At 48.4% G+C, this 16,455-nt stretch overlaps 1 protein-coding gene across 1 annotated transcript; it reads left to right on the top strand.

The window, feature by feature from the left end:
* The first annotated feature begins 3,187 nt into the window (after positions 1 to 3,187).
* LEFTY1 (left-right determination factor 1) lies at positions 3,188 to 8,692 on the top strand. Its single transcript, XM_056357432.1, is given in 5 exon segments — positions 3,188 to 5,323; positions 6,249 to 6,483; positions 7,302 to 7,541; positions 7,858 to 7,894; positions 7,896 to 8,692. Coding segments are annotated over 5 exon segments (1,080 nt in total). The 5' UTR covers positions 3,188 to 5,058; the 3' UTR covers positions 8,199 to 8,692.
* Positions 8,693 to 16,455: the final 7,763 nt, after the last annotated feature.

Genomic DNA, 16,455 nt, shown 5'->3' with positions numbered 1-16,455 from the left:
GGTGGGACTTTGGACATTTTATCCATTCCTTTTTAAACAGATGGCCTTTTGTCTGAGCTGTTTGACCAAAACAAGCCTGTGAGTAGAAGCGTGCCTATGGAAGTCATGCCTAAGTTGATGCAATCTAAGATACACCAGAAGTCACATGAACCTAGCTCAAGATCAAACCAGGTTTGCAATATCTCTCTCAAATAAAATGGGGGGTTTACTATACTGGATACATTGTGGGATAAATGCATAAGGGATCATTATCCCCATTGCTGCCTGGGGCTTCACCACCAGTATTTGTGAAAGGAACCCAACAGGACACGAACTGTGAGATATTTCCATTGGAGATAGCCAGTTCAGCCTAGCCTAGACACCTAACAAGGAAAAGCAGGCTCCTGTCCTTGCCTAGATTAAATGAATTGGATAATTTCTGTATAGATGAAACAGACCATTACTTGCACCACAAAACTGGCTGCTGAAACTGGCTCCTTCACTGGCAGGCAGAGCAAACGTTAGGGGCCGAGTCTGTGGTTAGAGTGTCTTTGGCATGAAATCTGTGTGCCATCAGCTCAGAATAAACACGGTTCGGCTCAGACATGGGACACAGTTATATTTCCCAGAGCTGGATTAGCCAGAGTTCACAATACAGTTGTGAAGTCCATTTTATGATTTCATGCTCACTGAGGGGGGATGCATGGAAATGTGTATGTAAGGACAGGTAAGTCAGGCGATACCTGATCGATCACAAAGCCTTTTGGCACAAAAATTAAATGGGCTAATTTTTTGGAACAAAGCAGAAAGGATTTAATGCAGATCAACAGTCTGCACTGAGTGGCGCTGCTGTTTTCAGTCTGGCCCTGAGAGCCAGATAAAAGCTGAGAGTCTTGTGTTATCAGACCATACCTTATGAAACTTTTCCATGCCAGATTCTTGCAGAGCAGGCTGAGGCCATGGGGAGCACGCATGCAAACTCCAGGGAGCTATACCAGCCCCACAGATGTCCTGGGTGCTGTTATTCTGGCTCTATACACTGAGCAAGCTATTCATACCCTAATGAAAGAGTAGCTGTCTCTGGAGATAAAGGAGGATGGAAAGCCGCTGCCCTGGCAAGATAGTTTCCCAGTATCTTTCAGCAGGCATACACCATTTTCAAGGAACAAATACAGTACAAATCGGAGCATTTGTAGCTAAAGACAAATCGGAGCATTTGTAGCTAAAGTGGCAAACAAATGTGATAATAACTCTGTGGCCTGCTCACTTGCTCTTTGTGCCAGAGGAATTTCTCAAAGGTCTTGCTTCTGTGGGCATAGTAGAGTCTTAGTGAGGAATTACCACCGTTCATTCTGCATCAGCGCTGGACTCAGAGAGGGCGGACAGAGTGAGGCATCCATTGCCCTTCTCTCCCTGCGTAAAGGCAACACCAGCACACAGGGCTGCCTCTGGCGGGGGCAAGCACTGCTCTGTGCTGCACCCCGAGCTATGCTTGCACCCCGGGCAGGCTGAGCCACAAGCCTGGCGGCGGCTGCCTCCTGCTCTCGGGGTGACACCACCCTCTCGTCCTGCCCTGAAGCTGCTGCACAGCCTGGGAGATGGGAAATGCAAATGCCTTTTGCCTCGGACGCTCTTTTAAAATTTGGTATAAACCCAGATTGAGTGCAATCGAGCCGCTGGCTGCGGGGCAGCTTTCCAGCGGTGGGCTTGGTGAGCTCCACGGTTGCTGTCTTTTTTGATACAGGGCCAATCCCTGCAGGGAGGTCCCACCACCAGCACAGGCTGTGCCGGTCAGGAAGGAAGCCAAAGATGCCTGTGAAATCCCACTTAAAGGTGTGTAGCCTAGGTTTAAAGTGCGGGCGGGAGTATGAAGTTTGAAGCACTGGCTGGTGGCTGGTGGGGTGTGCTGGTGGGGCAGCGCGAGGACGGCATGCCTTCATGCGTAGCCTCCAGTTTATTTCCACTTTTGAAACCTCACCTAAACAGCCTATTCTGCAGTGTTCTGTAAGCTTTGTTTAAGACTCGGTGTGCTTAAGACTCAAGAAGAGTATGAAACCGAACTTCTACTTGATTTTTTTTTTAACTTGCCAAGTTTATATCTGCATCATAACCACTACTATTTTTACTTCCACATTCCTAGATTCAAAGGACCCAGACTCTGGGCAAAAACAGACCAAAATCTACACAGAGGTGTGCTCCCATCTCTGTAAGGTAAGACTGTTGCAGAAATCAGGGCATTTCTTGGAGCACACAGGAATTGTTGCCCTTCACATCGTTTAAGCAAAGGCTGTTGTAATATGGGCCCGACTGTAATACATTCTTGTATTCTGTAAAAACAATCTTGTTTCCCAGAATAGTAGGTACATAATTAGGCTAAGCCTTTCACACTTTCTCTTTGAACCCATTGGATTTATTTACCAAAAATCATTGCATAGATATGCCCAGCAAATGTCTTAGAGAACCATTTGTAACTAAATTAAAAGCTTAAATACAGAGATTCTCGCTTCATTCAGTACTGGCTTTTATTAAAACTGGGAGTTGCTGATACTTCATCCCTTGCAGCCTCTTTATATACTCTCTTTGACATTTTGAATGTGCCATGCAGGTTCTAATACACATTACACAAAAAGAGCTATTATAAAATTCCTGACTTTTTCTTGTTTGCATGACAAAGGAGGAATGGCAAATCCTCCAATTGGGCCAGATAATCACTCTCCTGTGAAAAGCCTACAATCCACATCCTCTGTTTTCTTCTTAGCTGAGCTTCAACTGTGTTTGATCAATAATTTTATGTGTGGAGCCCATAAATCACTTTCCAATACACATTGAACAGTGAAGAGTCCTGGTTTCGATTAGACATCAGCCACAGGAGGAATCACAGCCAGATCCAGGAAAGCTGGGTGCTGCTGGAGCAATCAAGCATTTTCATTTCATGTTATCATGTTGTTTTGAAGAGCCCTCACTACAAAGTAGGACCACTCTCTGCAGTGAAGACTAATTGGATGGATAGAGTTTTACAGGGTTGGGTCTTTTCACATGAGAGAGAGACCATTACAAATCTGTGAGCTGCCATTTTATCCAAGTGACTGTCACTATATAAACATAACAAATTCACTTCTGGAACTGAGTTAGCCAACACTTCCGGAGCCTATTTGAAGAAAACTTTGCTTAGATGCAGTTTGCAACCCAAGCCTCCGAAGCAGTTCATCACCTGGCTGCATCTGTCCCGCCCCATGAGAATCAGTGCTGTGCCATTCCACTGGGGAGGCAGCCCAGACGGAACAGCCAGGGGTACGGACCCTTCCTGAGGGACCGAGAGGGTCACAAAGATTTCAGCAAACAAAGGCTTCCCTCCTCTTATTCACAAGAGGCGGAGTTTTTTGACATGAGTTGAAGCTGAGGTGGTCCAATGAAGTGGGTAGTTTTCCCTATTTGTGTCTTGGGAATGAATATAGCAAGAAAATACTGATTTGTTCAGAGAAAGATGCTCCAGGAGGGGAAAGATTAAAGGATGTATTCCCCTGGGTCATGCACAAACCGTTACCTTGTAGTCCATGTTTCCGTTTTAACCTTAAAACTCAATTCAACTAAACAAGGTGCCCCTTCCACACCTAATGGAGGCTTTATCATGTTTAAGGAGACAAGTTTCTTGAGAGGTTGTAAAGACAAAATGAGCAGTAACAGCAGGGCTTAGTCAGGCTCTGTTGCCTGCATTTGCCTAAAAAACAGGCTGCCTCGGCTGACATGTGTTTTAATGAGGGATGAACAGCAGCAGGATGCTTTTGTACAAGTTCATTACACCGGGTCCTCCAGCCAGACCTCTCATGGGGCACACGGTTCAGCCTGAACGTTGGATGAAACCGAACCGATTTTAAATCATTTACAGAGACATATAAAATCCAAAGAACTTTTGATGCTGAAGACGTGTATGTGTATGCTCAGATGCCTTACTGCTGGAGGGGATGAGAATCTGCCCCAGGTGCCATCCTCCTACACTTTTTTATTGATCACATTTTATTTTTTCCCATCTACTTCTCCTGGGATTGGTTTCAAAAATAGACTTCTGCATCTTACACCAGCAAAGGCCAGGGAAGCAAAGGATGTCAGCTGCAGATTTAAAGGTTGACTTCAAGGCAAACATCCAACAGCCCCACCAGCCTCCAGGTCAGCTTCACTCTCCAGAGACAGGTCTCTATTGTGGCGGTTAATAGTGTTCAAAATACCAATATTCTTCATCCATATGCTGGAAAAGCAGAGTGGTTTCTCGTGTTCACTGAAAGGTGATCTGCCTTTATATAAAGCCACCTTCTTTTAAGCACAAGTATAAAGAAACCCACAGGAATCCATAAAGAGTGATGGGACATTTTTCTAAAATGTCAGGCCTGTACATCTTCCACCTTCCGTGATTCAGAAGTGGCGTAAAAGGCCATAAACCATTTAACTGCTGTGATTCACTGCCCTGATTCACACGCTTGATACAAATATTCAGAGATCAAAGTGGTACTACCCCCAAAATAAAGTTTTTAAATGATTTCTTAATGCTTGCCATAAAGATGGACTTCCAGCTAAAGCATTATTCTCCTGATTGATATTGGCTATTTTAGGTAGCAAGTCCCCTGTGGTGAAGATTGATGCTTCCTTTAAGAATCATATGTGCAGTACATAAAGCAAGGTACTCTGCAGATGTGTTTCCTCCCTGACCTAGGCTGAACATGACACACTGATCACTCAGGGGTTTTCTAGGCAAAAGTTTACAGGGCATTAAGAAAGGATGGAAACTTCTTCCCCGTGAAGGAATCTGGAAGGTCCCCTAAACCTGCTTGTATTAAGTTTGTATTAGATGAAGGTGTTAAACTGGCATGTGTCTACCAACAGGGGAGTGATCCTTTTAAGTCCTCTGCTTCGTCCCCACTTGTGGAATTTGTTGTGCCAGTGGGACGAGGATGGCTATAAAACCCCAGCGCAGGGGACCTCTGTCCTGCTCAGGCAGCCTGCCACCACACCTCTGCTGGGAACAGCCCCGGCGAGATCTCCCCTTCACCTCTGCCGGGCAGGCAGCTGCTCTGCTGACGGAGGAGGATGGACGTGGGGTTCGCCCGGATGCTCTGCATGCTCTGCCTGGTCATCACGGTCCAAGCGTTTAACCAGGAAGGGTTCAAGGAGGTGTTGCTGAAGCAGCTGGGGCTCTCCGAGGTCCCTAAACTTCATAAGAGAGACTTGGTGGACCTGGTTATCCCAGACCACGTAAAGAACAAATACATCTCCATGCTGAAGCGCCACAGGGTGAAGCGGCGAGCTTTGCCGAGCCTGGCTGGCATCCTCAGGGGGATTCCTGGCAATGCAGGTAACGTTTCTGCCCTCGCTCTTGGGAGCTCACAAAGCACCGTGCCCTGCCAAGGGAAGATGCTCATGCTCGCCTGGCTTGACACAGGGCAGGCAGCAGCAAACCCACGGCAGGAATGAGGCTTGGGTCTGGCTCCAAGCTTGAGCTGGGGAGAAGAGGTGCATGTTACAGCATCTTAAAGATTAACGCGCACTAATAACTCCTTGCACCTGGAGAGGGAGTCCCACACTCCTTGCGAAGGGCAGGCTGCTGCTGGAGCTCAATAGAAGAGAAAAGCCTTGGCACCCAGGCAACATTTTGGGCAGGTGGAAGAATGATGTTTTTTAAAAAAAAGTCAGTAGAAAGTTCAGACCTTGCAGGTTTTGGGTCAAAACTCCAGAAAGTTCTCTAATATGAATCACACTCTTTGAGAATGATTCACTCTCCCCCATCTTTTTTTTTTCTCTTTTTGTCTAGGAAAAATATCAAGGAGGATATCAGCTGTACAGACACTATAGTGTCTGTGCAAGGACGCTTCGAGCTTGTTTCACTTTCAAAAGCCATACATAGCACCCTGGGCAGCAAATGAAAACACTTCTTTCATTGCAAGTGGTGCAGATTCCTGCTTTCATGCCCAGAGCTGGCACAAAGAGATGCCACAAAGAGATGCATGGGGTTTGCTCAATTTGGGGCCAAATTATATAGGAGATTTCTTTCCTCCAGGTTGCAGAGACTCAACGCATAGGAGAATTAGGGCATTTGCAAGACACTGGTACAAGCATGCATTAGAAAAGGTGTGTTTAGTGGTGGGGGCTTGGTGTTGGAGCCTGGAAGGCGTGTGTTGGTGTGTTGTGATGATAATTGTGGACAAAGTGTGGGGGCTTTGCTCACCAGGATGGCAATGACAGGCTGTCTTTTTTGTTCCCCTGCAAAGGCATGGCAGGAGAAGTCCCCTCCTCTGACACCACCATGCGCCAGAACCTGATCTTTGACATGGAGGGCAGAATACCTGAAAACAGCGAAGTGGCAATGGCTGAACTGAAACTTTTCAAAAAGCCTCTGGACAGAGCCAACCTGCCTGCCAAGCAGTCTCACAGGCCCGTCTCCAACGCCAGAGTCAGCGTGTACTGGGTGCAACGGCAGCACGATGGGACCAACAGGACCTCCCTGATAGACTCCAGGTAAGAAAGGGACCACTCCTGGAGGCAGGACTCTAGTTATGGGTACGGGTCCTCTGGCCAGGTTCGGGTGCCATGTGTTTGTGCCTCCGGTCGGTCTGATGGGGTGACATCTACAGAATCAGGCCCTATAGCTTTTAAAGCCAGAATGAGTCCCTAAGAGCAGTTATTAGGTTAAGACTGTGATATATGATGATTCATCGAAATAATCTATTGCTGTGTCAAACAATGCCATGTACTGCCAGGTCTTCCCCTCTAAAACCCTCCACCTTGTTCACTTCTCTCTCTAACTCACTGCTCGTATTCTTTCCATTGGCCATTTCATTAGCTGGTTTAAATAAGTAAATCATGTAAAAAGCATCTGATTCTGTAGCCTTGAGCTCCGTGGAAGTTTTACAACCCTTGAAGGCAGAATTAGACATCAAACCAATTCTCTGGGTGGGTAGAAACTTATGGCTTTAACACAGCCAGGAGAGGAGCAGGTGGGAGTAGCGGGGTTCACCAGGCTGTTGTCACTAATACTGAGGCTGTGTATAGTCCTGCAGCGCTATATTTCTGTATGAGCATGAATGAATACCTTAACATGAGCATGCACAAAGGGGTTTATTTAGCCCTTCGGTGTCTGTTAGATCTGTGTGTTTCTTTTTTGAGGTGTGAGTTAGTTGCTGTGGGTGCTCGCCCAGAGCTCTCAGCAAAAATTATCATGTAATCAAAGCACATGACAATCTACAGCAAGCAAATTATTCTGCTGCAGTAACAGTGCTGCGAGCCTGAGCTTTATCAGATCGGCTTTTCTCTAATGCCAAGCCCCTGTCGCGCAGGCTGATTCCTATACGTGAGTCGGGCTGGAAGAACTTTGATGTGACGCCCGCCGTGCATTACTGGCTGAGAAACAAGCGGCGTGAGCCAATGTTCCTGGAGGTCTGGATTGAAGGAGAAAGGGTAGGCAGCCATGCCTTGGAAATGGCCAAAGCCGTGCGTTTCACCTCTCAGGACCCCAAGGATAAAGCCCTAGGCAAACCTGAACTGGTGCTTTACACCCTCAACTTGGAAGACTATGGGTACGTACGAAACCTAAATTGGTGCTGTCCCCATTGTAACTTTGCTCCTGAGTTATCATACTGTGTGTGCTGACCCAGGGCGTGCAGTTCTTGCCCTCACAAGTACACCGCTGTGAACGGAGGAGTTAGGAAGTTGTTGCCAAATCACACCTCTCCTCTTCCCGTATTTGTTGTCTGAATGTTCAAATGAAACCCAGGCATGGCCCAGGTTTCATGTCTCGGGGCCCGCCTCTGTTATTAACAGGGAGAGGATTATTTCTCCCACCTTCCCAGTTTCCAGTTTACGGCATCAGTTTTTGTTTCTCTCTTGGCGCAGGGGCCCTGGGGACTGCAAGGAGGAGGCGGGTGACAGCAAAATCCACCTGCTGCCGGCAGAAACACTATGTCAACTTCCGTGAGCTCACCTGGATGCAGTACTGGATCATTGAGCCCGCAGGGTACCAGGCTTACCGGTGCTCGGGGGGCTGCCTGCAGCCCCCCAGCCCGCTGCGGCACTTTGGCTACGGGGAGCGCACCTGTGCCGTGGTGGAGAGCTCCCCGCTCCCCATGATGTACCTTGTCAAGAGGGGCAACCGCACGGAGATCGAAGCAGCCGAGTTTCCCAACATGATCGTTGAGAAGTGCAGCTGCGTCATGGACGGCATGGCACTGGTGTGAGATGCAGGCAGCCAGATGGGGTTATCACCCCGTCCCTTGATTCGCTTGCCCAGAGCCACCCCGGTTCTCAGCACTGGTGCCAGCAATAAAGGTCCTGGGGGGGGGGCCCAGATACCCACCTTGCAAGGCTCAGCAGCACCTGCGGCTGCGCATCTCCCACGCGCCTCGCTACCCCGCGGAGAGGGTGCACTTAAAGGCACTGTCCATATAGATGGGCTCAGAGGAGCATCCACCTTTGCATATACCTATGTAGGGGTACCTATGGAGTGCCTAACACTTCTTGGGGCCCCCTCGATGCTAGCCAAATTTCATGTAATTTGATGGAGCTGCATCCAATTCATCTCAGTCCCCACCCCAGAGTATTGCAAACAGCTACAGGCAGGAGAGGAGTGACCATCACCAGGTGAAGAAGTGACACGTGGGTTCAGCTTTTCAGCCTTAGACTCCTGGTTTGGCCCTTGTCTGTCCAAGTCATGTTTATGGTGAATTGGAGAGCAGAAGCACTTACATGTATATATTGTATACACACACACCCCCCTACATATATATAGTATATGAATATATGTATGTATTTTCTACATACATATTGGATATATACATATTGTCTACATATACACATATATGTACATAAAATGCTGTCTAGATCTCAAAGAAACATACAAATATCTGTTTCTATCATATGCATATATACATAGATATACATACATAAAATATTACCTGGAATTCAAAGGATTATATTTTTGGTCCCTACACCGTGGGCTTAGTCAATGGGAATATTAGGACTTAGGTTTGCTCATGAGTAACAGTTTGTAGAACTGGACCCTTATTTTTGTGGTTGTTACAGTTATTTCAATTTAGGAATATTTTCCAAATGTTGCGGGCTTCCAAACTCGAAGGAAACAATAAAATGCAATTATTAAATTAGCCATGTGGTCGCTTATATTTTATTCTTAGGACTAGAAGTGGAGGGGAAAAAATCTGTCATATTTCTGAATGCACCCCAGTGCCCAGTTCCTATAAACATACACACAGTAACAGCTCTTCTCAGGCACCTGTGTGATCCCATCTGCTTCTGGTAAAGCTTGTCTGCTCGTGCAGGGACAGGGACTGGGCTGAATGGGCAGGTGGAGCAGAGCCCACACTGCCAGCGCTTCTCCTTGAGCTGCTGCAGAGTTGAAGCCAACACTTTGTGAAAGGGAAAACCTGGAGGCCAGGGTGTCCCCCATGATGACAACTCCTGATTTCCACACTCCGTGCCAGCCTCCTCTCCTCGGTTCATAACCTGCTGAGGTACTGGTGGCTCTGGGGGGAAAGTGGCCACTGCCTTCCATCCCTGGGGGATGTGGTCCCCCAACCCAGGCTGAACCTGCTGCTGGTGGGAGGACTCCGAAATGAGCTTGGCCAGACACGGTGGCCATGGGCCTCGGCCCAGAGGGAGGACCCGCTGGGCTCTGCGGTGGCTTTGGGTCATTCCTCAGGAAGGCTGAGATGCCAGGTCTGAGGTCAGGCAGGCATCCTGTGGGTAGGCTGGCATCTCTCACGTGTGTGGACACCTGTGGCAAAAGAAGAGCTTTAAGGGGAGAAAAACGAGGCAGAAGCACAGACTGACCAGTCACCAGCACAGGGCTGCGGCACCATGGATTACTGGAATCAGCATTGGATCAGCTGGATCAATCTCGGGCCATTTCCTTCTCATGACTATGTAGCATCTCTCTTAATGGCACCGACATTCAGCCCCAGTTCCTCTCCACCCAGCTCAGGCAGGGCATAGCCTGAAGGCCAGGAGCTCAGCTATCGCCAGGAAGAACAAAGCCAACGATTTACCCACTGGAGCTCCTGGGGAAGAAAGTGTTTGAACTGGTTCCTGCTTGAGAATGAAGAACATTAACCTTCGGCTTCCCTCCAGCCTCCACCACTGGGACTCCAGGCGCCATCCACCAGGTGGGAGGAATCCCACCTTGTGCAGCTGGGCCAGGCTGGTGCAGGCAGCAGGGAGCAGAGCACCACAGCAGGGACGGACTGTGGGACCAGCTGGGTGGACAAGGGCTGCTCATCCACAAGGGTGGACAACTTCTGCTCCCCTCCGCCAGGATCCTGCACTGTGTCTGGCTCCCCTTGCTTTGTCTCTGGCTCCCTTTGCTCTGCTGTCCTGTGGATATAAGGTACATCAGAGCGAGTGGTGGGGCGGTGTGGATGTGACAGCCGGGGGAGATGGGGAGGGGGAGGCAGTGGCCAAGGAGACCCAGCGTTACTGCTGGGAGAAAGAACTGCGGGTATTGCAGAGCAGGGACAGGGCTCAGATCTGTGAGTGATCAAGCCCTGCAGCCCTGCCATCAGCATGGACACTTGTTTATGGCTAGGGGAGCCTCATGGATGTCACAGCATCTCCCCCCTCAGCCCTACCGCCCCTCTGTGTTCACAGCCCTCCAGCCCGGTGCGTGGTCCCAGCCAGGGCCATGAGGCTGGTGGTCAGCACAGAACGGAGTCCTGGGGAAGAGGTGATTTATAGAAAGCTATAACCATGGATAGCCTGGGTGGCGGCACGCCAGGCTGGGCATCACTAGCACCCACACCTGGCATCTCCCGTCCCCATCTCTTTGTCCCCACAGGTTGTACCCCCGTCCCTTGTGCAGCCGCCCATTGGGACTCTTGGTATCGCAGAGACCCTCACTACCCTGGCTGTGCACAGCATCACCGTCATCTTTTAAAGTGGCTGAAAAATTAAGCTTCTTAATTGAAAATGAACCAGTTGTGCTGTTGTCTCAGTATGATCGTCGTGGTTTAACCCCAGCCAGCAGCTAAGTATCACGCAGCTGCTCGCTCACAGGAAAAAGGTAAAACTGTGGGTTGTGATAAGAATGGTTGAATAATTGAAATAAAGTAAAAATAATAGTAATAATAATAATTTTAATAAATAGGAGAAGGAGAGAGAGGAATAAAACACAAGGCAAATAAGTGATGCAACGGCTCACGACCCGCTGACCGATGCCCAGCCCGTCCCTGTGCAGTGGTCAGCAGCCCCCGGCCAACTCCCCCCAGTTTATACACTGAGCGCGATGCTCTATGGTGTGGAATATCCCTCTGGCTAGTTCGGGTCAGCTGTCCTGGCTCTGCTCCCTCCCGGCTGCTTGTGCGTCTGCTCACTGGCAGGGATGGGAATCTTGAAGAGTCTTTGATTTAGAGTAAGCACTACTTAGCAACAACTAAAAACATCAGTGTGTTATCGTTATTGTCACACTAAATCCAGAACACAGCACTGTTCCAGCTACTGAGAAGAAAATTAACTCCATCGCAGCTGAAACCAGGACAATGACAGATGCTGCGGCTAGTTTTTAACCCATATTTGCATTGAAACACCCAACCTTTGGGGGCACAGAACACTACTCCTTGAAATCCAGCTGGCTTTGCAGTGAAAATGCAGCAGGCTCAGAGGTCGGGCCAATGTGGGGAAGGCTCCAGAGATTTCTGCAGTGCAAACTTCAGGCAGAAGGCTGTGGATGAAATACTGCCTCACCTGGGGCCTTTTCAGACATCATCCCCGTGCTGCAGGTAATTATCTCCCAGCTTGTCATCTTCAATCCAGGCTGCACTTGCTATGATAGCTTCTGTGTGTTACCTCGCTGCTTTTGTACCGGTACAACTTGTAACGCGTATAAAGGCTGTCAAGCTGTCATGTCATCCTTTCCGTCTGAGCAGCACCCATCTCTGAGGAAAGGCAGAACATCTTACGTACCTGGCGGCAGCACGGTTCAGCATTAACTTTTATGTTGTGCTGTAAAAAAAAGAAGAAAAAAAAAAAAGGAAAAGCAGTGCAACAGTGTAATGACTCACATATAATCAGAAATTATTTCAAAAGCTGGGAAGGAGTTTTAAGGCAAAACCAGCGTTAAAACATCAGGCATCCTCCTGCGCTACTGCAAGTGCAGAGCACCCAGGCAGTGCTCAGGGAGGTGTGTGCTTATGGCCTGTGTCATCCTGCACCCAGCACCCAGTGAACAGCTGAAACCTCCTAAGGGTGACAGTTACGGACCACCGGGCTGGAGGGTGGCAGCCACCTGAGACGTAGCGACTATGAACGGATTGCATTCACCTGCAGCAAACAGAAAAACTTTTAAAGGGGATGCAGGTACTTGGATGTTCAAAGGGGTAGATTTATCATCTAGATAAACCCAGGCTGCAACAGCCCTGATGGTCCCACACGTAAGTTAAACTCCTGTGTAAGTGTCCGCAGTGGCAGCACATCTGAGTTAAAGCTTATCACGAGCGTGAGCTCTGACCTGCCCTCAGAGCACAGCCCACAGGGTGATCCGTGGGGTCCTGCAGTATTTAATGGAGCTGGATGTAAGGAAATCTATTGGTTTCATGGAAGCTTTTGTTATGAGAGAGCCTCGGGCAGGACACAGCACTTTCTCCCTCCACTATCATTACATTTCAGGAGAGAGAACAAGTGTCAAGCCGTATGAAATGCCACTGCTAGCTGAGTTACATTGCCCTGGCTGATCCTTCCATGGTTTCATTTGAACCAGTCTCGCTCTCCCATTTTCTTTCAAAACCCACGAGAAGTTGCGGCTTTACCCTGCTGGTGAGACCCTTTTCCCTCTCCCTCTCTTTCCTCCCCCTTCTTTTGATTTCACAAACTCCTACCAAGAGTGTCTGACACTTTGCCTTTCAGGGCAGCCTTCTAATTGCCGGTGTAAGTGGGAAGGCAGATGCCCAATCCACATCCCGGCCAAGGTGGCCATCAGGGGAGGTCCTCCGGCTGTGGCTGGGACCAGCTGGAGTCTGGGAAAGGGGAACCCGGGGCAAACAGACCAGGGGGAGGTGGAGATCCTGCAGGACTGTAGAGGAGCCTTTTAACAGTCTCACCATCTAGTTTTTGCCATTAACTCAAGTGCAATTACCTGCTGTGCAAAGCGCTGGGTTTGCAGCCAGGACCTGGCTTCCGCTGGCTCCCAGAGCGGGTGCGGGACAGCAGCGTGCACAGTGCTCGCGCTGCAAAACCAAACACAGAGCTGGTCACCAGGCTGCCTCTGGGCTGTGCTCCGCGTGGGTGCTGGGGCTCCTACAGATACACCAGCAGGTACAGAATGGCCAAAGAACAGTTCTTAACCATGGCAGGGTACGTTACCTGGAGATACCGGGCAGTGTAAGGTCACATCATCAGTCCACAGCCCTCAGTATCCTTGTTGACAATTGCTAAATCAGGACCTTTTTTTTAAAAAAAAAAACAACAAAAACCCCACCTATTTAATAATTTTGTGTTAGAGGTTCTGGTGTTTATTTGTGGTTTTCTGTTTAGATTTTTCCTTCTTCTAATTTTCTCAGTGATGATAAATCTACCCCTTTGAACATCCAAGTACCTGCATCCCCTTTAAAAGTTGTTCTGTTTGCTGCAGATGAATGCAATCCGTTCATAGTCGCTACGTCTCAGATGACTGCCACCCTCCAGCCCAGTGGTCCATAGTTGTCACCCTTAGGAGGTTTCAGCTAGTCACTGGGTGCTGGGTGCAGGATGACACAGGCCATAAGGTGCCATCTATAACCACCAGACAACTGTCTCAGATCACTGTGATCTGTAGTATTTCCAGCAGATATTTCACAAGCGGGCTGGCTCCTTGTAAACCCTGCTCTTCATTCCATAGATCCCAGATAGGTCTTTCAAGAGCATCTTGCTCCTTTTCGAGCTCCAAGTTTCCTGCAAATTCCAGATTCCTTGTGGCCTGGTTAGAGACACTTGGCAAACCAAGCGGGGAGAAGCAGGACACACAGCACAGGCGTCCAGGCCACCGGGATGCTTCCCAAGCAGGCACAGCTGCCGGGACTAATTCCAAACTAACCACCCTGGAGCAGCCAGCCCCTGCCCAGCCTCTGGCAGTGCTGGGAAGCAGCGGTGCCTGCTCAGCCCCTCCTCACAGCTGGAGGAGGTCGGATTAATTACCACATCCCTACCTTCAGGTGCCATTAGGTATGGTAATCTGCAAAGCCACCCTAATTGCTCAGCTGTAACTGAAAGCAAAGCCAGCTGAGGTGGCTGTGTTAACCAAGTAGGGTGCACTCTTTAACATCTCTGGTTAAATGTTTTGGAGGAACTTTTAAGATTTAACAATAGCATCTTCCTGACAATAGGCATAGCTACAAACCGATCTTTAAAATGTACATATTGTCCAGAAAGCAAAACCTTGGATAAGAATGAATGTCATGGGGATTAAAATGATTAATTTTGGTTGTTTCTGCAATAGGTAGAATGATGTAAACATCACATAAGCAGCGCTGTGTGCCTGCGTACTGTGGGACAGAGCCAGGATCTCCAGGCGGGTGTTTGGTTCAGAGGGCTGAGGGTTTCATCTGCACTGCTGAAACTGGACACATCCTCGCCGTTTGCTCAGTGCCACCTACAGCAGCAAGCGCAAAAGCTGTCAGACTCAGAAAACCCAAGGAAAATCGTGCACACTCGAGCAAAGTAGTGTTTAGGTCAAAACACTGAAGTGGGTTTTTTAGTACCTCGTTTACTTGTCCGTGCTGCAGAGGACTGTGTGGGAAAGGAGCCTTGTGGCTGAAGGCTGCCAGCTGTTGCTGGGTCTACTGGCGATGATCTTTCCCAACTTCCACATTTCTCCCCACGACCTACCTTGTTCCCTGCTATTTTTTGTGTTATATGTAATTATATTTCTTTCCAGGGTATAGATGGATCTGTATGAGGTGAGGAAAAGCCCTCCCTCAGGTTTCTGCCAGTTTCCACTAATTAATTTTTTTTTCAGTCTAACTCTGAAATGCAAGAGAAACACGAGGCAGTGCTCTAGATCTTCTATATGTTTATATTAAATGTATTTGAAGTGACACTTCAGAATTCTGTAAGTCACACCACTTGTGTGTTGGGGAAGCGTTTGTGTGGGAGCATGAACCTTTTCCCTGGAAAGATGTTCACAGTTTTGGTGCATTTGCAACCAGAAACACTTTTGAAATCCAAAGCTGCATTAATCCTTGGAAAAAGGAAGATACAGCCAGGGTACTGCAAACTGCATTATCCTCTGGTCCTGGACTAGAAAGATCATCTCTATTCTGAGGCCATTCTGCCCTATGGAAATAGCCCATACTACATTGGAATGGTTTCAGTTTATTTTTTTTTTTAACTGGTATTTGTTGACTTCTTTTTTTGCCCAAATTCTTCAGAAAGCTTCAAGCCCTTCACCTATTTGTTTCTGTTCTGCTGAAGGATCAGTCCAAGACCTGTTTGGTATCCAGCTATCTTCTGAAGGATGCCCTACAGACATGTGAAACTAGCATTGCCAGCGAGTGTCCCTATGTCTGGCTCTCCAGATACATTACGGCTCTGGGGTAACGCTTTATGTGGGCATATCCCGGAGCAAGTGCTTGTTACCGCTTAGCTCAGCAGGAGCTAAACAACTCCCAGATAAATGTGCCAAAACATGGAGCTGGCTCAAGGTCCAGGTAAGCTGTTGCCCTCTAACACAGATGCGGGATACTTATTTTAATTCTGGCACTACTGAAGACACAGTTGATTAATAAAGTGTTTGGCACTATTGCTGGTTTAAAGTATCTCAGTTCCCCTTCACCAACCAGCATTTACTCCCTACCCTCTGTAACTCTTATTTCAGTTGCACTGGCACAAATTCGTTAAGAGCCACATCGTATGCTGCATCAGGGAAATGATCTGGTTTTAAAAAAACAAGGTGAATAGGTGACGCATGGGATAGACTTAGAAATGGCCACATCAGCGAAGCAACAGTGCAGTCGCAGCGAGGGGAGATAACTTAGGTAAAAGTTGCTGCCAAAACATGTAATTAAACTGGCCCATTCACTCCTGGCCCACACCATCCTCGCCATGCGACAGAGGAGCTTGAGTGTGTTCCTATAGCTGCAGGCTCTCCTGACCCAACCGCTGTCCGTGCCTTCCCGAGAGCTGGCTGTAAGCACGCGGAAGGCTTGCCGCCCAAGTGGGACAGCTGCCAGCGTGCAACATTCCCAGCAGACACCTTTGCGCCAGCAAAACTTCATTACATTGAGGTGACGTCCCAGGTACCCTCCATTTGTTTCCTAATGAAACACGCTCAGTAAACAAAACCATTTCCTTTCTACCCAGGGTCCGCTTGTCCTGTCACAATCCCCGTGAGATGTGATTTGCAGAGCCTTAATTAATGGCTCTCTCCCCTCCTCACCCCCCACCCTTTTTTTTGTGCCCAAATTTTAATCTATAACGGAATCTTGGAAAATGTCAGACATGTCAAGTATTTTACTG

The sequence above is a fragment of the Falco biarmicus genome, chromosome 12 (genome assembly GCF_023638135.1).
Source record: "Falco biarmicus isolate bFalBia1 chromosome 12, bFalBia1.pri, whole genome shotgun sequence".
Classification (NCBI taxonomy): domain Eukaryota; kingdom Metazoa; phylum Chordata; class Aves; order Falconiformes; family Falconidae; genus Falco; species Falco biarmicus.
This window is presented reverse-complemented; position numbering and strand designations above follow the sequence as displayed.